Source organism: Heterocephalus glaber, unplaced genomic scaffold (genome assembly GCF_053883595.1).
Source record: "Heterocephalus glaber isolate CG9 unplaced genomic scaffold, H.glaber_assembly_v1.0 deba00001594, whole genome shotgun sequence".
Taxonomy (NCBI): domain Eukaryota; kingdom Metazoa; phylum Chordata; class Mammalia; order Rodentia; family Bathyergidae; genus Heterocephalus; species Heterocephalus glaber.
The window spans coordinates 13,745,534-13,767,319 of NW_028258369.1; the positions used below are offsets into that span (position 1 = coordinate 13,745,534).

The 21,786-nt window shown below is 46.0% G+C and overlaps 1 protein-coding gene and 1 pseudogene across 2 annotated transcripts in view; both read right to left on the minus strand.

Moving 5' to 3' along the window:
* Txlng (taxilin gamma) overlaps positions 1–6,548 on the minus strand; it is a 46,830-nt gene extending 40,282 nt beyond the window's left edge. For both annotated transcript variants that reach the window (XM_004866128.3, XM_004866127.3), the window contains exon 1: positions 6,391–6,548. In XM_004866128.3, coding sequence (XP_004866185.1) covers positions 6,391–6,492 — 102 coding nt within the window. In that variant the 5' untranslated portion in view covers positions 6,493–6,548. The remainder of the gene's footprint in view (positions 1–6,390) is intronic.
* Positions 6,549–21,431: 14,883 nt separating this feature from the next.
* LOC147823269 (small nucleolar RNA SNORA40) lies at positions 21,432–21,541 on the minus strand (annotated as a pseudogene).
* Positions 21,542–21,786: the final 245 nt, after the last annotated feature.

The following is a 21,786-nucleotide window of genomic DNA, read 5'->3' on the forward strand; positions in this document are numbered from 1 at the left end:
CCCATTCCCCTCCCTCAGACCCCCTCCCCTTCCTATGTATAATAGATTTGTTTTCTAGGCAAAAATTTTAAACACAGCTAAATCTCAATGTTGATGAATATTACATTAAATTTGTACACTATAGATTTTAAATACTGACACATTCCTTATATTAACTAAAAATTACTCCATCATGTTAGAGGCTGGGCATGGTGGCATGTGCCAGTAATCTCAGCACTCAGGAAGCTGAGACAGGAGGATCACTTCGAGTTCAAGGCTAACCTGGGCTACATAGTAAGTTCCAGGCCAACCTGGACTACATACCAAGACCCTGTCTCAAAAATAAACAAAAAATAAATAATAATAATAATAATGTTAGAACCTAATAAAAGAAACTGAGGCTGGATATGGTGTTGCACGCCTGTAATCCCAGCACTCTGGGAGGCTGAGGAAGAAGATTCAAGTTCAACCCCAGCCTGGGCAATTTAGTGACTTAGTAAGACCCTGTCCCAAAATTTTTTAAAAAGGCGGGAATTTAGCTCAGTGGTGTCACCGCCTGCTGCGTAACCGCAAGGACCAGAGTTCAATCCCTAGTACCAAAAAAAAAAAAAAATTGAAAGGGCTGCAGATATAGCTCAGTGTGAATGCCCTGGTTTCAATCCTCCCCCTTACTGCACAAGAAACTGGGGAGGGAGCTGAGAAGGGAAGGAAGAGGCAAAGGATTACTTGGGGCTATCAGGTTAGAGCTCAGTAAGTAAGCAGAAACTGCCCATGCAGTGAAGGCATTCACTGTACTATCAGTTACACAATTACATGCCAACTTGGGCCAATTTCACCCACTATGAGTTGTTATTCATGCAAGTTTGTTTCTGCAGTACTGGGAATTAAACTGAGGGCCTCTGCTGAGCAGTACCCCAACCCTTTTTATTTTGAGACAAGATCTACCAAAATTGCCTAGGCTAGCCCTGAAGTCTGGATCCTCCAGCCTCACCCCGTGCTGGCTCCCAGCTGTCTGCTGTGACTGAGTCTCAGGCATCTCATCAATACCTGGGGACACCACCTTTGCACAGTTAGGGAGATTTCAGAACGCATGCATATTTCAACAGTGCCTGAAACACGAAATCTGATCAAACTGCTCTCCTTGGAAACATAAGGATGACAAGTACAAAATGTGAACAGCATATCTATTTAAAAGAAACCTATTACAGTGAATCCGGAAGAGAATCACACAAAATGGGATGAGGATGTAGCCCAGGGGTAAGATGTAGCCCAGGGGTAAGATGTAGCCCAGGGGTAAGCATGCCCAAGCCCCTGGTGTAAGATCCCTAGCACTCTAGGAGGACTGTGGTGGGTTCAAGACCAGCCTGGACTATACAGCAAGACTCTGTCTCAAAAAACTTAAAACTCCCTAGCACTGAGGGGTGGGGGGAAGAATCCCACAAAAACAAATCACATATATACACACACCATTTTATGTCATCTGGATTTGACATAGTTTCCTAAATGTAACTTAAACATGGCATGTTATAATATGGAAATGTGTTATTACTACAGGAACTGCAATATCTGGTCTCTTCTCATTATTGCTCTTCCTGTTTGAACCTCATAAAACATGAAATTTACCAAAGCTTGGCAATACCGTTAGAAAACAATGTTGTAAATAGAAGCTCACTTTGCTTCTTATTATTTAGTATCTGTGCCAGCAAAGAAGTTCAAGTTGGCAAATAAGGAGAAAAAAGATTAACAAAATGGTTTCTTCCTACCCATCTCTTGGCCCACCCTGACCGACTTCTCCTTCCATCAGACAGATTCGGCAGAGGGGAACAGAAAGGTGGGGAACTGGGTTACTTAAGCAGCAGCACTCTAAAGCAAGAGATGCGTCTTTCAGATACTCTCCCCACCAAAGCCCATCAAACCCTAGGACCAGTGCCGCACCAATGTCACGCCCACTCTTAACCCTAATGGGGTGGGCCTGAGCGTCCCTCCCACTTCACAGATGATGCAGAGGAGGCTCCCAGATGACAAATCTGCCTGAGGTTGAGCAGCTTTCCAGTGGCAGCATGCCAAGAGTCCTGACTCTAAAATCCAAACTACTTACCCTCACTGTGCTAATTACCGCAGTGTTGATGAAAGGGTACTGGGTTCCAGACTCAGCTTCAACCCTTAGGCAAGTCCCTCGACCTTGAAGAGCAGTTTGTCACCATTAAATGAGGCCAATGAAAGCTGCCTAAGCCTTCTCCATGGCATCTGAGTGGTGCTGAAAGAATTAAGGTGCAGAGCCAGGCATGGCGGCGCACAACCGTAGTCCTCAGTACTGAGGAGGCTGAGGCAGGATCACTGAGAGAGTTCCAGGAGAGCCTGGGCTACACAGTGAGTTCAAGGCCAGGCTGAACTACACAGCGAGACTCTGCCTCAAATACCAACAAAACAAAACAATAACAAATGCTATTAGAGCACTATTTAAAAGGAAGAGTTTGTTGAGTTTAAATTCCATATATTTTTAGCCTTCTAAATAGTTTATGAACCTAAAAATATGTTTAATAGTAGCTAAGTAATTTTTAACATTTTCAAGCAAAAATTTAGTTTAAATTGTTGAGGTAATAATGGCAGGCATGGTGGCACAGGTCTGTAAACCCAGCACTCAGGAGTCTGAGGCAGGAGAATTCCAAGTCTGAGCCCAGCTGGGGCACCTTAGCGACTTACCAAGATCCTGTCTCAAAATTTTGAAGGATTTTTGGGCTGGGGATTTAGCTCAGTGGTTCCGCCGCCTGCCTTGCAAGCGTGAGGTCCTGAGTTCGATCCCCAGTACCCAAAAAAAAAAAAAATTTAAAGGATTTTGAATGGGAGGAGCTATAACTCAGTAGAAAGGCCCTCAGCTCAATCCCCAAAATTCCCAATACAATAACCCTGCCAACAAAAAAAACCTACCTTAGGCATTCTGGAAAAGGCAAAACTATGGAGAGTAAAATCATCAGCTTTGCCAGCATTTTGAAGGAAGAAGGGAAGATGACTGAGAGGCATGGGGACTTTCAGGCCAGTGAAACTATTCTGTGTGACACTGTAATGGTAGCTATATATTAGTAGACATCTGTCAAATATTGTACAACACCAGAGTAAGCCCTAAGGTGAACTATGGGCTGAGGCAGCACTAATGTACTACATCAGTGTTGCCTGAACAATGTTTGTGGTTTTAGTTTTGCTTGTTTTATATTTTTTTATCTTTCCTTTTGTTTGGAGACAGGCTCTTGCTATGTAGTTCAGGCTGGCCTCGAACTCCTTATGTAGCCCAAGCTGGCCTTGAACCCACAACGACCCTCCTGCCTCAGCCTACCGAGTGCTAGGATTACAGGTTTGTATCACTGCACCTAGCAGTGTTGCCTCAACAATTGTAACAAATGTACTTCACTAGTACAAGATGTAAATAAGGGGAAATAGTATTCTGAAGGAGTTTAATGGGAGCTCTGTACTTTCTACTCAATTTTTCTGTAAAACTAAAAATTGCTCCAAAATGTCTACTTAAAAAAAAATCTTATGAAACAAATTCTACATAAGGATTTAAGAAGCAATACAAATGAGCTTGATACTCTAAATGTACCTGGATGTGCCTGGGCATGGTGGCACATACCTGTAATCCCAACACTTGGGAGGCTGAGGCAAAGAGGATCTCGCAAGTTCAAGGCCAGCCTGAACTACACACCAATACTCTGTCTCAAAAAGCCTAAAAATAAAAAATAAATAAAAGCACCTGGACTACTTGATAAGTGTACACTCCTTTTAAGGCTGTGCTAGCCAACAGAACTTTATGCAGTGGTGGATACATACTATAGACCTCCTCTGACCTCCTCTAGCCATACTGCTACTGGAACACCTGAAATTTGGTTAGTATGACTGAGGGACATAATTTAAAACCTTTATTTGACAAATTTAAAAAGCTACAAAGAGCTAGTGGCTACCAGATCCGCAGCTTTAAACAATTCCCCCAGGGCCGGGGATGTAGCTCAGTGGTTCCACCATCTGCCTCGAAAGCACAAGGTCCCAAGTTTGATCCCTGGTGCTGAAGGATGGGATCGCAGGGAGTTCAAGGACAGCCTGGGCTACACAGGGAGACCCTGCCTCAAAAAAAAAAAAAAGTGACTAGGTAGATGAGTCTAATGACCAGGAACCCAGGAACCAACAAAGCCAATCTCCAACTGTCCTCACTTCAAGTCCCATAACAAGTGGCTTTTAATTTTTCCAGTTTTTTAAAAACAACCCAATTTGTTACACATCATTTCTGCTTCCAGAAAAAGAGGGTAGAGGCCGAGTTAGAATTAAGGAATATTTTATCAATTTAGTGACCTGGAGGAAAGCAATTTAGTGAGACCCTGTCTCAAAGTAAAAACTTTTTAAAAGGCTGGAGATAACAGCTCAGTGTGAAGGCCCTGAGTACAATCCCCAGTCCAGGATTTTTGGCTTTGTTTTTTGTGGTGTTTTGGTGTTTGGAGACAAGGTCTCAGGAAGTAGTTCAGGCTGGTCTTCAACTCTCCACTGTCCTCTCAGCCTCTCAAATGCGGAGATTACAGGCACGCACCACCAGGCAGGCTCAAAATTGACAACATTCACCCAATTTTTTTTAATGAAAATTTTAAAACTGACATTTAACAGTGTGTTTCAGTTCCACGTCAAAGTCGGTAGGAAACCAAAAGGAAAAAGATTCCCACAGAAACATTAGCAAAGATGAAAGGAGGACAAAGTAGGTAAACATAAATAAGGCAGTGGAGAGACCCATGACTATTCAAATCTAGTTGTTAACCAAAGCTTTGTGCTGGAAGGGTCATTACCTCTTATCTTGGTACTTTAAAATACTAGTTGATTAAACCTTGGTTCCTAATTCAATGACTTTTTGTCCTTATCCTAGTGGCATAAAAGGGCACTTCTGTCCTCAATTGCAGTGGCTTTTTATCGGGGAGTTCTCTCCTGGGAAACCTAAGAAATCAAACACTGAGACTAGCTTTCGAACCCTGAGGGAATAAGTCAAGTGCCCAATGTGACAGTGTGGAAACCCTAAAGTACAGACGCCCACAGCCTCAGTCCTACAAGCACTGGATCTCTTTTTTTAATCCTTTGTATCCTTTCAGAATACAAAGTAAGAGAGAAAGGTAACAGAAGTAGTAACACTCTCACGCTGAGACCGGACCTTAGAAACAGGCCCCAAAAGCCAGATGCTTGACATTTGCTCAAATGTGCAATGGACCTTTGTTCTCCCTTTTGAAGTTCATGAATTGCATTAGAAAAATATTACTTATTTCGTAATTTCATACAAGAGTGATCTCTAAAATTAGCCAGATACATAAGTATATCAAATAGCCTCGAGTGATCAAGCAGGGTGTCCAACAAGCTGAACCTTTCGATCTGTTCACCTGCCAGAAAAAGAAAGAGGGGGTTTCGACCTTCCCAGACTCATTCCCTGCAGTTCTCCTTGCTGGGCCCCAAAAGCCTTCTACCCTATTCGTTGTGCAACCTTTTTCAAACTCCGCCCACTGAGCTCCAGAACAAGTGGAATCTCCCATTCGCAAAGGTCTTGATTTGACTGTATCCAGGGAGACACAGAAAGCTCCTGGACAGGAGGCAAGTAAGGAAGGCAAGGAGAACGGTCCGGAATCTGTCTCCCAGATTAGGAAAGACCAAAGGCCAGGGTTGGGGAGGCGCTCGAGTTTCTGCTTATCAAATTAAAAAGAAAAGAAAAAGGAAGGGGAGTGTTGAGCAGAACTGGGAATGGGAAGACCAGAGACCGGGAGATGCTGCTCCCAACTCTGTGGGACCCAGGTCGCCCAGCATCACCTGCCCGCCCGCCCGCGGCGCCCCCCATGCCTCCCGCCCGACCCCGCAGTGGCGGGGACGCAGGGGCGGGGGAAGGGGCTCTCACGGTTACCTTGCAGCGCTACAGCCGCGCCCGAGTGCCCGGGGCGCCCCGAAACGCGCCCAGCGCACCTGTCCGCCGCCAGGAGGGCGAGCCGAGCCCTGGGAGCCCGTGGACCGCGGAGCGCGAGGCACAGGGAGCGCGGCGCAGGGACTGGCGCGCCGCGACCGCACTGGGTGGGAGAGGGAACACCTGGTGCCCGCGGCCCCGCACGTGGCTGTCACACCTGGCACGTCCCCCCTGCCAGCCCGCACCCCCGAGACCCGCGTGCACCCTGCCCCTCCTCACCCCCCGTATCGCGCGCCCTCAAACCCCAGCCACCGCCCCTTCGCACCCCATCCATCCTGGTCCCACCCCCCCACCTGCTCCCACTGTCGTCACCCACGGGAGGGAAAAAGACCGGATGTTCGTCCCGTGCCTGAAGGTACCGGGGGAGAGTGAAGAGGTGGATCCCGAAAAGGGCACCCCGAGCATCTCCCCGGCGCAGCAACGAGGACGTCCCCCTGACTGACCTTCTGCCGCGGGCTGCGTCGCCGTCCGCCCCGTCCGGCCTCAACAGCCTCCTCAGTGCCGCCGCCTCTTCCCCGCGCTGCCTCCTCTACCCGCGTCGCCATGAGGTGACGGCAGCAGCCAAACAAGCGGCCCGACGCCGGGCACGGAACCTCTCAGGGCCCTGCGCCCCGCCCCTGAGTCCCCACGGCCAATCGCAGCGCGCGAGTCCTCCCACGTGACCGGAGGAGGTTGGCCCCCCCAAGGGGCAGGCCCGCGGTGGGGGTGAGGAACAGTGAATCCCAGGCTGGGATTCTGCGAGGGCCGAAGGGCAGGCAGAGGCCACGCGAGCCTGCCCGGACCGCGGAAGGGGCTCGGGAGCGGACTACAAGTCCCAGCAGGCCGCGCGGCCCCAGCTTGGAGGCCCGGATCGGGATTGGAGCGTAATGCGGCGTTGTGAGACGCATGAAGAGCGAGAACTCGGGGAGCTGCTTGTGCAGTCCAATGGGACTTGTAGTTTCTGGGGCGATGGCTCAGTACCGGAAGGTACTAGTTATTATCCTACAGGAAAAGTTTAAATATAGTGCAGTGTTTGAGAAGGAGCGAAATCAGGGACACTTTGTTGTTAGCTGGTTTTGTTGCTGTTCTTCGAAATGGAGCGCTAATGACGGAAATAAAGGAAATTGCTGCCCGAGTCTCAAGATGGATTTCATGGCCCTCAGAATATGAAGCTTTGGGCGGGGACACTCGCCAGAGTCCAGCCCTTCCACCGGCGTTCTCACCGCAGATTGCCCGCCCGGAGCGCCTGTGCGTGGGCGCCACCTCCCCTTCACTTTGGCTGAGCCTCCCCGGCTCTATCTCAGTTCCCCGCAATTGGTTGGAGCTGAATTCGTGTTAAATGTATCCTGCTTTCTCCAGCATTCGTTTCGTTATTTAAATATTTCAACAAACTCAGTGTGCTGAATCAATTATTTTTCTTCCTGTGAAGGGGAAGGGGGCTTTCCTCTGTAATATTCGCTGTTTCCAGCTGATAGAATCAAAAAGCTCTCCCAAGAGATCTTCTGGAAGTCACGGGACCATCATGAAATGCTGACATACTGTCTTAAATAATTGGTTACGAAAATGTGTGCAAATCCTACACCATTTTTTATTGGAGTTGAATATAAAACAGTGGTAGCAGGTGCCAAAAATTTAGTAACATGCATGAGAGTATATTTCAGTATCCGGGAAATCTCATACATTGATTTTAATTATTTTGTAAATTCGGCAAAAGTACCATTGTTTTATTTCACCAGCAGAACACCTCAGACCAGCTTTGAGATTTTAAAACGAAAGAAGAATTTGAGATACGGGTAACAGTTAATAATGAACCTGTACCCAGACTATGTAAACCTAATGGCCACGGCAACCAAATCTCATTTTCTTAAAGGAAGTGCCTGCAAGACGTAAAATAAAGCTATCAGTAGTGCAATTGGGCAGGAAATTGAGTGACAGGTTGCACGGTAGTTAAATTATACTACAATAGAATAGCAGGTAGCTACTAAAATTGTAGGCATTTTTAAAAATTGACAGGAAAAAAAGGGATTTCGTTTATGTAGAAATGCCTGAGAGTATGTTTATATACAGATGTTTAGAAGATTATTCATCAAAATGCTAATAACATTTTTCCCTGGGTGGTGAGACTTGGGAATCATTTTACTTTATTTTATGTATTGTTTATGTATTGTTTCAGTATTATGAAACCAAAACTATCAATAAAATTGTCATGATGAAGAAAAAAATAACTATGCATGCAACCTCAAATCTAAAGAGAAATGAATATTCAGCTGTATTTATTTACATACATTTGGGCAGGGGATTTAGCTCAGTGGTTCCAAAGCCTGCTTCGCAAGCACAAGGTCCCAAGTTCCATCCCTGGTACCAAAAAAAAAAAAAAATACACACATCCTCATTTCAAAAGGGATTCAGAATGAATATGTGCAACATGCTACAACACACATGTCATAGCACACACATGTGTATACACACAAATGATAAAGGGAAAGGGTGGGAAAATAAGGTGAAGTCATGGCAAGTTGAAGCTATAAAATGCCTGCCATAAGATCATATACACAAGCTGGAGGTAAACAAAATTTTTCTTTTGTGCTTCTTTTTTTTTTTCTTTTGTGCTTCTTGACAACTGAGAAAAGAGGAAAACACAATTTACAGATTGATTTACCACATCACAAGACAAAAACTAGTTGTTCAAGAGAAACATAGCTAGTATTGTCCTGTGAGAAATATGGATATTACATATCAGGTTTGTTGGTTTGTTTTGTTTTGTTTTTTCTTTTCTTTCTTCCTCCCTCCCTCCCTCCATTCCCTGTTAGGGACCAAAACCAGGGCATCACACATACTAGGTAAGGACTCTACCATTGAGCTACACTCGCAGCCTGGTGTGTTTCTTATAACATCTTGTGTTTTGGGTTTTGGTTTTCTGAGACAGGGTCTTGCTATGTAGTTCAGGCTAGACATGAACTCACTGTGTAGCTCTGCTGGCCTCAAACAGCGATCCTCCTGCCTCAGACTCCCAAGTGTTGCGATTACAGGCTTGCAAGCTACCATGCCATGCTCTTATAACATCTTTGATACATGCTCTGCTAGTTTTCCAATCTGTCAACAAGTCCTTAATGTTCCTCCCTTCCAAAGATGAAGTCTAATTCCCCTTCTCATGAATGTTAGCCACAGGTAGTAAGTAATCTGCTTCTAAAGAATACAGTGAATGGCTGAGGATTTGGCTCAGGGGAACCAAGTCTGCCTTGCAAATACAAGTTTCAGAGTTCTATCCCCGGTACTAAAAAAAAAAACAGAATACAGTGTAGCAGAAATGATACATACTTTCCAAAACTGGATGAAAGGATAGTTTCTGCCCATTCTGTTCTCTTCCATCACTCTTTTCTCCCCTAAGTTAGACTAACCTTATTTTTATCAGACCCATTCTTTCTTTAGATCTTTATCTCAGGTGCATCAGAATTGTTCCTCTCCAGCCTTAGTCTTAGCCAAAGCTTTCTTCCTAAAGCACTTTGCCTATCTCTGTTGGCATCCATTCTAGGGGCTATATCCTAGGTCTTCAAGGGCTATCATTTCTTTATTCCCAAGGCTTTAAGGGGCACTTCGTGTTCTGCTACCATGATTGCTCTTATCTTTGCTCCAGGAGATATTATCTGCTTTAGGAACTGTGCCTGCCAGTAGGGGAAAGGCCAGGAGCACAACACCTCATTAGGCGGTGGCATTCCCTGCAAGCTCCCTAGGGCCTGGATAACCTGAACAGAAGTGCACTTATTCAGATACTTATTAAAGTTTTGAAAGCACAGTGTGGTGGCGCAAGCACTTGGGAGGCTGAGGCTGGAGGATCACCTTGAGTTCAAGACCAGCCTGGAACATGAACTCCATAGTGAGACCTTATTTCAAAAACTAAAAAAAAAGTTTTGCGCAAAACAGGCACAAAATAATTTGTGTGAATAGGAAGCCCAGTAGTGGGGTCCCAGCTCTGTGGCCTTTTAGGTACTCCAACCATCATTTTATGGCCTCAAGGTGCTCAGGACAGACCAGCCACTATTGCAGAGGCAGATTCTGTTTATAAAGCAGAGGATTTATAGCCAGCCTCAGGGAACTGGAACCTGCAGAGTTCAAAGTTGATCAGGTAACTAGACATAAGAGGAAAGGTATAGAGTATTATTCCAAAGGGAACAAGCTTCAGACTTGCTAGGCTTTTACACCCTGTTAATTCGAGGGCCAGTGACTTTTTAAAAATGGTACTAAGGATTGAACCCAGAGCCTTTACACTGAGCTACATCCCCAGCCCTTTTTAATTTTGTTGTTGTTGTTGTGGTGGTGGTGGTTGTTGTTTTGAGACAGGGTGTTGCTAAATCACTAAATTTCCCAGGGTGGGCTTGAACTTCCAATCCTCCTGCCTCAGCCTCCCAGAGTGCTGGGATTATAGGCACGTGTGTCACGGCTGGCTGAGTAATTTATCTTGAATTTCACCAATTTTACCAACATGAGCCCATTTCTAGCCCGAAGTATACTGGCTAACAATCTATTCATTTCAACAGTGAAAACCCATTTTCTTTTTCTTTTTTTTAGGTTGTACTAGGGAATGGAATCCAGAGGGTCACACCTGCTAGGACTGGCTCCTCCCCAGTCCCTGAGAATGTATTTCTAACCTTCATTCTGCTGCTGAGCCAAGCCTGGTGTTGCCAGAGCTATGGCTAACAGAGGGCTCGCAGTGGCTAGAGTTTGCACTACATATGCCCTAAGACCAGGGCACCACACCAGGGTGTGAAGACCAGGCCAAGGCCAGCCTTCCAACTGGAGGGAATTATGGCCTCATCACACCCGGTAATACAATAAAGGTACTAGACAGCTAAAGAAGCAGAGCAGCCAGGAGAACACAGGAAAGCCATCACGTAATGTTTGGACAACAGGATCTTGGTCAAAAAGAGAACTTCAACTGGGGATGGAGGCCCACGCCTATCATCCCAGCACTCAGGAGGCCAAGGCAGGAGGATCAGTGCGAGTTCAAGGCCAGCCTGGGTTACATAGTGAGTTCAAGGCCAGTCTGAATGAACTACATAGTAAGCCCTGTCTCACAACACCAAGATGATGATGACGATGACAATGACGATGATGATGATGGGCCCTATTTGCAAGGCTATTCTTATTCCTGGTGGAAGGAGGCCCTGGCTCTCCTAACCTAATGCCTTGAAGGCCAGGGATTTAGCTCAGTGGTTCTGATGCCTGCCTCGAAAGTGGAAGGTCCTGAGTTCAATCCTCAGTACCAAAAAACAAAAACAAAATGTTTATCCTAACCTAATGCCTTGAGCAGTAGGAACTTCCGATTTTGTACCCACCAACCTTCCCATCGCTATCAGGCTGGCTGAGTGGGTTTGACCACAGACTGTTCCCATTCTGTGAGACACTTCCGCTGCTCACTGCTAATGAGAGGACACTGGGTTTCGTCATCAGGCTGAGAGCGTGGACGCAGTGTACCCCGTGCACTCTGGATTCCCCTTCAGGAAGCCCCAAGGAGACCCGAGGCTTAGGTGCCCCAGGTTCTTCCTGCTGAGCACTCTGCACTTCTCCAGCTGGTCCTTGGGCTCCTCAGTCAGTGGCTTGTCAGTAGGACTCTCTCCCCTGCTATGTGACACCCATGGTGAAGGCAGCAGTGTCCATGGGACACCTGTATTCCTCATGCCCAGCCAAACGCCAGGCACAGAGAACGCACTCAACACAAACCTACTGAGGAAAAGACCCTCTGCAAAGATCAAGTTCACTCATCAATCCATTCTCTGAATCTTTTCAAATGAGGGCCAAACCCTCAATTCCTCAAGGTGATGTCCCTTTCTGTGACCTCTTGGAGAAACTTCTGGTAGCCACATACCTCTGTGACACTGTGAACACCTCAGGCAGCCCTGGGACTAAGATCATTGGGGGAAATAGGAAGTTTTCACTCATCAACTAAGCATGTATAGAGCACCTACTACCTTCTCAGCACTTTATTGCATACCAGACATATATTGATTTGGTTTTGCTTTTGAGACAGAGTCTCACTATGTAGTGCTGGCTGGCCTTGAACTTTCAGTGATCCTCCTGCCTCATCCTCCCGAGTGCAGGGATTACAGATGTGTGCCACTGTGATTCAGGATAAGAGACTCCCAGGCCAACATTGGACAGTCACATGTATAAACAACAGTAATATAATCCATGAAAGGGAGATACTGCAATGTAACCTCTTGATCGTTATATTCTATGGGAGGTGGCTTAAGGGTGGTTTAAAGTGACACCTGAGCTTCGTCTAAAAGGGTCAGCAGGAGTTAAATTACCACCCCTAGTTTTGACTTGGAGAGGACAGAGATGAGAGTGAGCCAAGTTTGGCAAGCACATATACAGATAAGGTTTGAAGTGGTGGGGGAGGAGGAGCTTCAGCTAAGCGAGCGAGCACTTGCCTGCTAAGCAAATGCTCTACCTGGAAGCTACATCCCAGTCTGCTTCTGGAGTTGGTTTGGTTTGGTGTGGTGCTATTTAATTTGGGGGGAGGGGGTTGAGACAGGGTCTTGATATGTAGTTCAGGCTGGCCTTGAACTCACAGAGATCCTCCTGCCTCAGCCTCCCAAGTGCTGGGATGACAGGCCCATAATCATACCACTTTAAAATATTTATACTTTCTACCCAGATCACTCAGGCTTACTGATGGCAGGTTGTGGCATATATATATTAGACTAGCACGTGTACACTGGGGTGCCAGCTCTAGCAGGAAGAGGATTCCTAAGACTCCTCTCAGGCCAGTGTGGTGGCACATACCTATAATGCCAGCACTTATGAGGCTCAGGCAAGAGGATTATGAATTTGAGGCCAGCCTTGGCTACAAAATCAATCTCTGTCTCAAAACAAAACAAAGCAAAACCCTCTTCCCAGGTGCAATGGCACACACTTGTGATCTCAGCACTGTGGAGGCTGAGGCAGGAGGGTCGCTGGTACTGGAGGCCAGCCTGGGCTACGTAGTGAGTTCAAAGCCAGCCTGAACTACATAGTGAGACCCTGTCTCAAAACAGACAAGCAAGCAAACAAACAAACAAGAATATGTGGACCAGCGCAGGCAGTTGCCTTCTGCCCAGAGAGGGTGGAGGAGCCCTAGCTCACGCTATGCTTAGTGGGTCTGTGGATGGATCATGGGCTATCTGGAAGGACGTCGCAGAGAAGGTATCTGGGTGGCCCAAGTGACAGAGGGACATACATATAATGTCATCCTCAATGCTGTCTCTGAGATATAATCCCTTAGTATCACCTAATATCCAGTTCATTTTCAAATTTACCCTATGGTCTCAAGAATATCTAGAAGAAAAAAATACATACACACACACACACACACACACACACACACACACACACATATATATATATATGATCTGAGATATATTCTATGCTTATACATCCAGAATCATAACCATGTTTTAAATTCACCTAACCCAAATGAACCATTTTACAGTGAATGCCTGGCCAGCACCGACACACTCGGAATGTGTGTCAATGCCACTCTGTGTAACTCTGAAACATTTCCACCATTCCAACAGGGAAATCATGAAGCAGCTTCTCCCAGCTGCCCACCCCCAGCCCTGGCAACCAGTGCTCTCCACCCCGTTGCCATGGATTCCCCATCTGATGCTCTCATGCGAGTCAATCCAATCGTGGGCATGCGCCCTGGGGCCTGGCTGCTTTCACCCAGCATCTCCGCACCATTTTGGAGATGTACAGATAGAACAGCACTGATACTGCAAAGGCAGACGGCAGGGACTGCGACAGTTTAGTATTCCTAATCTCATTAAGCCTCTGCTCCTTTTGTTTTTGAGACAGGGTTTCACTATGTAGTTCAAGGTGGTCTGGAACTCTATGTAGCCCAGGCTGGCCTACAACTCACGGCGATTCTACTGCCTCAGCCACTGTAGTGCTAGGATCACAGGTGTGCACCACCATCCCCATGCCCAGCTTTCCCTTTTCTTTCCTAATCATTCTTTTATTGATTCATTGCACCTCATTTAGGCCTCCATTCATTCATCAATTTCTGCTATCGGTTTAACTTTTTTCTTTGTCTCTTTCTCTTTTTATTTATTTTTTTGTCTCTCATTGTTATGGCTTGTGTCTAGATGTTCCCCTAAGCCTCAAGCAGTCTCAGGTGAGGCTTTTCAGAGGTGGCTGGATCTAGAGTGTGTGATTAGAAATCAGTCCATTGATTGGTTTAACATAGTTCTGGGTGTGGATAATGGGAAGCCCCACCCCAGATGTGGGTGCTACCGGCCCTACAGGCATGTGGCCTGGACAGAATATAAAGGACAAAAAGAGGGCTGATGTTGTCACTTGGTGCTTCTCTACAGTGCTGCCCGCTGCCTGTGGTACCCCTCTGCCATGCCACCCTGCCTTGGAGCCAGCTGACTGTGGACTGAAACCTCTACAAACTGTGAGCCAAATAAACCTCTCCTCCTTTCACGTTGAGTGACTGGTATTTTGTCTCAGCAACGAGAAAAGTAACCAAGACAGCCTTGAAACTGCCTTTTTGATATTTCATAGTATAAAAGTAATCTATACTAAGTGAAAAACTTTCAGAGAGATCTAAAGCCAAAAATGGCCACCTTAAAAAAAAAAAAAAAGACCACCTGTAAACTTTCCCCTGAGACAGTGTCCTCGTCAGAACTTCCAGGTTCTGCCGGGTGTGCTGCTGCACACACCATGAGTTGTAGGCCAACCTAGGCTACATAGTGAGTTCCAGGCCACCCAAAACTACACAGTGAAACCCTGTTTTAAAAACAAAAACAGGGCCGGGAATTTAGCTCAGCGGTTCTGCTGCCTGCCTCGAAAGAGCAAGGTTCCGAGTTCGATCCCTGGTACCAAAGCAATGAAAACAAAAAACAAAGAGCTTCGAGGTTCTGCATTACAGTTGTTTTTCCTGTGTACTCCAAGGGAAAGTGCACAGGTGAGAGCATGCATTTTAAAATCTGTGTATGCGTGCGTGTGTGCATGTGGTAAAATTTACCTTTTTTGATATATATATTTTTTATTCATAATCTTTACAGTATATAATGATTACACTCCTCATGGGTAGTTGATATATGTACATAACACATCTTAAGTCTTTTTTTTTTCCAGTACCGAGGATCAAACTCAGGACCTAGCACTTGCAAGGCAGGTATGGCACCACTGAGCTAAATCCTCAGCCCTACCTTTTTAAAAAAAATTCTTTTTTTGGTACATTTTAGGTATACAATATGTTTACATTTATCATTGGGTCCTTGTACCTGTACATGATGTATCTTGGATCTTATTTTTTTCCCCATTACCTGTGCACCCTTCACCCCCTCCACCCTTCCCTATTTACATAGATTTTGTTTCCATTGTTTTTCTTTTCTCATAATTTTTCCTTTCCTTTCTCCTTCTCCTCCCACCACCCCTACACCTTTGGACATTTAAATATTTCAAATTATCAATTATTCATTTTAATCATTTTTTTGTTTGGCTTTTTTTTGGTACTAGGGATCGAACTCAGGACCTTGGGCTTGCGAGGCAGGCGGCGGAACCACTGAGCTAAATCCCCAGCCCCCTTTTAATCATTTTAATCCTCATTCACACTTTCAGTTTCTCTCACTAGAGAAACTATTTGGTATTTACACATGTGTGTCCTATTTATTTCACTTAAGAGTATGGCCTCGGGCGGGGATTTAGCTCAGTGATTTTGCCACCTGCCTTGCAGGTGAAAAGACCCAAATTCGATCCCAGGTACCAAAAAAAAAAAAAAAGAGTATGGCCTCAATATACATCCATTTAGCTATAAATGTCTCTAGTTTCTTGTTCTTTATGGCTGAGTAGTACTCTATTTTATAAAAAAACCCACATCTTTATCTATTTTCCAGTTGATGGGCACTTGGGCTGTTTCCAAGCTTTAGCTATTACAAACTGTGCCACTATAAACATGGGTGCACATATATCTCTGTGGTATGATTCTTTTAGTTCTTTTGGGAAGATACCCAGTAGGGGAATAGCTGGGTCGAATGGGACATCTAGCCCTAGTTCCTTGAGGTATCTCCATACTGATTTCCACAGTGGTTGCACCAGTCTGCACTCCCACCAACAATGGAGAAGGGTTCCTTTCTCCCCATACCCCCACCAGCATTTGTTATTGGTTGATTTCTTGATAGCAGCCATTCATTCTGTCCAGCCCTAACTTTTGTTTTGTTTTGTTTTTTGAGACAGGGATTTGCTATGTACCTGGCCTTGAATTCTCTATGTAGCCCAGGTTGGCCTCGAATTTGCCTCAGCCTCCTGAGTGCTAGGATTACAAGTGTGCACCATCATGCCCAGCGGCTTTCTTAATTCTTGTACTGTTTGTTATTTTTACCTTCTAATTTTTAAACTGGGATTATAGACGTGTATCATTGTGCCCAGCTGTCACTCTTTTTTTTTCTATGTTAACTGCATAAATTTCTGAAACTATTGACAAAAAAAAACAAAGAGGGCCAGAGATTTAGCTCAGTGACACTGCACCTGCCTCACAAATGCAAGGTCCTGAGTTTGATTCCCTGTACCAAAAAAACAAACAAAGGGCTGAGCATGGCGGTGCACCCCTGTCCTCTCAGCACTCTGGAAGGCTGAGGCAGGAGGATCACAAGTTAGTGATTTAGCAATACCCTGTCTTGCAATAAAATATTAAAAAGGGTGGGCCGGGGATTTAGCTCAGTGGTTCCGCCGCCTGCCTCGAAAGCGGAAGGACCAGAGTTCGATCTCCTGTACCAAAAAAAAAAGGGTAGGAGACTGGGGATGTAGCTTAGTGCAAAGGCCTTTGGTTCAATACGTAGTACACACACACACACACACACACACACACACACACACACACACACACACAGAAAAGGAAGAAAAAAGTTGAAAGAAACAAAGAACCGTCCAACCACGGTTAACATTTTGGTGTATGCCTTGTATGTCTTTTTTCTATGCACATACATGCCCAACACATACCTATGCGTTTTTGGAGGAACCTGTAATCATACGCATCTTTGGAATTGGCCCGGTGTACTTCACACACAGGAAACCTGCTCGAATGCGGAATTAGAGTCCCATCTTTCTGGAGGGAAGCTGGCCTCTTGCGCATGCTCAGCAGGCATCTGCCCTGGGCTGTGCTGTCCCCAGGCCCACCGCGCCATTATTCCAAGTGCTCAACAAAATCTTTATCTGATGAGAGAGATCACACTCAGGCCTGCAGCCCCAAACAAATCGGTTTGCCCCCTGCATAGAGTCTGGGTCGAGCCTGTCCCCCTCCCTCAGCGACAGCGTTCAGGTGCGGGCTGGAGACTCGGCACATTTGCATAGCCCCAGGCGCCGCAGGAAGGGTTCAAGTGAGGAGTGTTGCTGTCCTGGCCCCTGGAGACTGTACCGCTGTGGGCACCTGAGCTGCTGTGTCGCTTCAGTGTCCCCCGAGCAGCAATTCCCTTTGCCTAGCCTGTTCCTGCCCTTTGCCTCCTAACTGGCTTCCCCGGGGTTAGAAGCTGGGGCTGTAGCTGGTGTTTGAGTCAGGGTTGGGCTTGGCTGGCTGCTCCATCTTGTATGAGCCAGGCCCTTTTATCTACTGTGTCATATCTGGCCTTTGGTGGTAGTTAACTGTTTTGTTTTTTAAATTTATTTATTTTTGAGACAGGGTCTCACTATGTACCCAGGCTGGCCATGGTGATCCTCTCACCTCAGCCTCTCGAGTGCTTGGGATAACAGGCGTGTGCCACCACACCTGGCTCAAGACTTATTATGTTTTTGATCAAAGTGGGTACGAGATCCATCACTTAAGATTCTTTTTTTCTCCTGGCACCAGGGATCGAACTCAGGACCTTGCGCTTGCAAGGCAGTCGCGGTGCCACTGAGCTACATCCCTGGCCCCATCATTTAAGATTCTGGCATGCACTCCCACTGTCCAGATGAGCCATGGTTTGTTGAAATCCAGAGTGGAAGAGGAATGTGTGGATAGTTCCCAGTGTTTCTGTTGTGTAATGGAAGCAGCACTGGTTCAATGACTTCCTTGGTGTAAATCCCAAAAGTGCACATTGAACACTGTGTCCCGTATTACTCAACTGCCCCTTGGGAATATGTCACAATTGTACAACCCCATCTACAGTGTCGGCAGCCTTTTCTCCCACACCTCAGTCACAAGAAGGTAGTTCTTTAAAAATATACACAAACGACCTATGCACTTAATTTTAGAAGTCAAATCACACAAGCCTTTTAGATCATCAACATCTTTTTGTGATACTGGCGATTGAATCAGAACCTTCACAATGAGCTATATCCCCAGTATCTTTTTTATTTTGAAACAAGGTCTTGATAATTTCCCCAGGCTAGAATTTGAGATCCCCGTCTCAGCCTCCCAAAGTGCTAGGATTACAGGCTTGTGCCAAATTGCCTCCTTTACATAAGGCTTGCTTATTTATTTATTTTCTTTCTTTCTTAGTACTGGGGATCGAACTCAGCACCTTGGGGTTGTGAGGTAGGCGTGGTGCCACTGAGCTAAATCCCCAGCCCTATTTATTTATTTGTTTATTTATTTTTGTACAGAGGTTCAGGGGATCAAACTCGGGTCCTTGTGCTTTCGAGGCAGACAACGGAACCACTGAGCTAAACCCCAGGCCCTATTTATTTATTTTTAGAAAGGGTCTTACTATGTAGCCCAAGCTGTCCTGGAACTCACCTGGATCCTCCTGCCTCAGCCTCCCAAGTGCTGGGATTACAGGTGTGTGCCACCAGGCCTGGCTACACAGGGTTTTTATTTTATTTTATTTATTTATTTATTTTTTTGGTACCAGGGATTGAACTCCGGACCTTGTACTTTCGAAGCAGGGGGTGGAACCACTGAGCTAAATCCCTGGCCCAAGTTTTTATTTTTTTTGTTTTTTTTCTTTTCTTAGTACCAGGGATCAAACTCAGGACTTTGTGCTTACAAGGCAGGTGCAGAGCCACTGGGCTAATCCCCAGCCTGGTATTTATTTATTTATTTTTTGAGGCAGGGTCTCGCTATGTAGTTCAGGCTGGCCTTGAACAGGCTGGCAGAACTCACCTCGATCCTCCTGCCTCAGCCTCCCAAGTGCTGGGACTACAGGCGTGTGCTACCACACCTGGGTGTACAAGGCTTTTAAAAGAGCACAGATGGCATGGCTCAGATTCCCACTTCCTGGGAAGCACCCTGTTAAATTCTGAGCAGTTTCACGTATCTGCTTCTGTACCTTCCAACAGTGTGCTTATACACCCCCCTCCCCCAATTTTCCATTTAAGACTGCAGCAGAGGGGCCAGGGATTTAGCTCAGTGGTTCCGGCGCCTGCCTGGCAAGAGCAAGGTCCTGAGTTCAATCCCCAGAACAACAACAACAACAAAAAGTCTGCGGCAGAAGCCGGTGTGGTGATGCACACCTGTAATCCCAGCACTCCGGGGGCCCAAGGCAGGGGATCGAAAATTCAAGTCCCACCTAGGCAATTTAGCGAGACTGTGTCAAAATAAAAATAAAGGGCCAGGAGGGCCGGGGATTTAGCTCAGTGGTTTTGCTGCCTGCCTGGCAAATGCAAGGTCCTGAGTTTGATCCCCGGTACCAAAAAAAAAGGCCAGGTATGTAGCTCAGTGGCACAGCATCTGCCTGGCAAGCACAAGGACCTGCATTTGATCCCTGGTACCAGAAAAAGAAAGAAAGAAAGAAAAATAAAAAGGGCTGGGGATGTAGTTCAATACAAAGGCCCTGTGTTCAATCCCCAGTACAAACACCACCAACAACACCGCAAACACATTTTGGCAGAGGGTGAAGTTGCCCAGCCCGCTCCTGTTTTTCCCTGAGCCTCTCGGGTTTCTGAAATGTCCCTGGCATCAACTGGCACTGGTGGCAGCACCTCTGTTTTTCTCATTAGCAATCGCTACCTTTTCTTCCCATTCCTTTGCTGCCGTAGAGTGTCGATTGCGGATGGGGCAGAGGTTCAGTGCTGCTCTTTAGTCTGTGTCCCGTGCAAAAACCAGGGTACTGTATGTCCCGGAAAAGCGAAACAATGCACAGGGGCAAATGCAAAAGAAAGCAGTCGAACCCCTTCATTTATTTTATTTTTTATTTATTTCCTTTTTTTTTTTTTGGTACTGGGGGTCAAACTCCGGTCCTTGCGCTTTCACAGCAGGCAAGGAAAACACTGAGCTAAATCCCTGGCCCAGCCCTTCATTTATTAATAAAGAGGCTGAGCACTGCAAAGGCTGTGAATCTCGTCCTCCGGCCTTATCACTGGGGCCTCTTTCCCCAGCCCCACTCAGCCCCAGCTGCCACAAGAACTATTTCAGTGCAGAATGATTTCAGCTGGGCGCGGTGGTGCACACTCGGGAGGCTGAGGCCGGCCTGGGCATCACCATGAATTCGAGGGCAGCCCGGGCTACATAGTGAGACCCCTTCTCAAAAAACAAACAAAATGACCAGTGGGAACTTGGGCTCTGGTGCCCAGTTTCTAAACACAGTTTTCACAGTAAACCGGGGTCTAACTGGTTATTTTACATGATAATTTCCTCAGAATCTTGAGGAGGGGATGGGCTGTATTTCATGTTATTAAGTTCATTGTATTTTAAATTCCTTAAAACCTGGCACTCCGTGTAGATGCGTGATGCCTCTCTTTAAGAGGGAAAGGCTGCATTCTTTGTTGCCTACAAATGTAGAGTTTACTGTCTATTCTTATTCCCATCTCCGACCCTTTCCCTAGCCAGCTGCCTCACTCATATGCTAACTAAGTAAATAGTCTGTGACACTATGTGGCTCAGACTGGTGGGGTCTGGCGGTCCTCCTGCCTCAGCTTCTGGAGTGCTGGGATTACAGGGGTGTGCCACCATGGCCCGCTATCTTTACTACATTTAAGCAAACATGATCCACACACTCACAGTAAGACACATCCTCAGCTCCAGACGCCATGTTCTCAAGACAGAAGCCTTTAAGGAAGAGGAAGACTAAGCTGAAAAGTGAAAATGTGAAAATGAAAAGTGAAATATGGCATCAATAGAGCTGAGGTTTTGCTCATGCCCTATGCTTTCTAATTATTAACTTCGTTGTTATTTGTGTTTTATTGAAGCAAAACCTTTGTTGGTACATTTTAGATATACATAATGATCACATTCATCATAGGGAATTTGTATCTGTACATGATGCATCTGGCTTTTTTCCCCATCCCCCTCCCCTAGATCCCTCTTCCCCCATTTGCAAAAGCTTTATTTCCATTTTTCCTGTCTATTCTTTTCCTTGTCCTTTCTTTCCTTTTCCCCTTCCCCCTCCCTTGCTTCCCTTCTCATTTGAAGATTTTCTTCCCATTTCCCAGTATCTATTATACATTTTGGCCTTATTTCCACTTTCAGTTTCTCACACCTGTTGTTTATTTGTTTTGTGTTTTTGAGACAGCCCTTTGCTATGTAGCCCAGGCTGGCCTTGAATTCCCAGCAATCCTCCTGCCTCAGCCTCCCAAGTGCCAGAATCACAGGCACCACCACACCTGGCTTATTCCTTCTTATGTATCGAAACTCCTACTGAACAGTGAGTTTTGAGTTGCAAAAGTGGATTTTTTGCAGCTGTCCATAAGTCTTAGTCCATAAGCAGCACTGCTGCACAGCGTCTTTTGAGCCTTAATTCTGAAAGCGTGCATTGTGAATTCAATTAACCATGAACATTTGATGCTGTGTTAGTGGCATTAATACAGTTTTGTGGCACCACACTTGATAGCTGCATTACTATGGCTTGAAGCCCGAGGTGTTCTACCACTGAGCTATGTCCCCAGCTTCTTTAAAATGTTGTTTTGAGAAAGGACCTCATTAAATTGCCCAGGCTGGCCTCAAACTCTCACTCCTCCTGCCT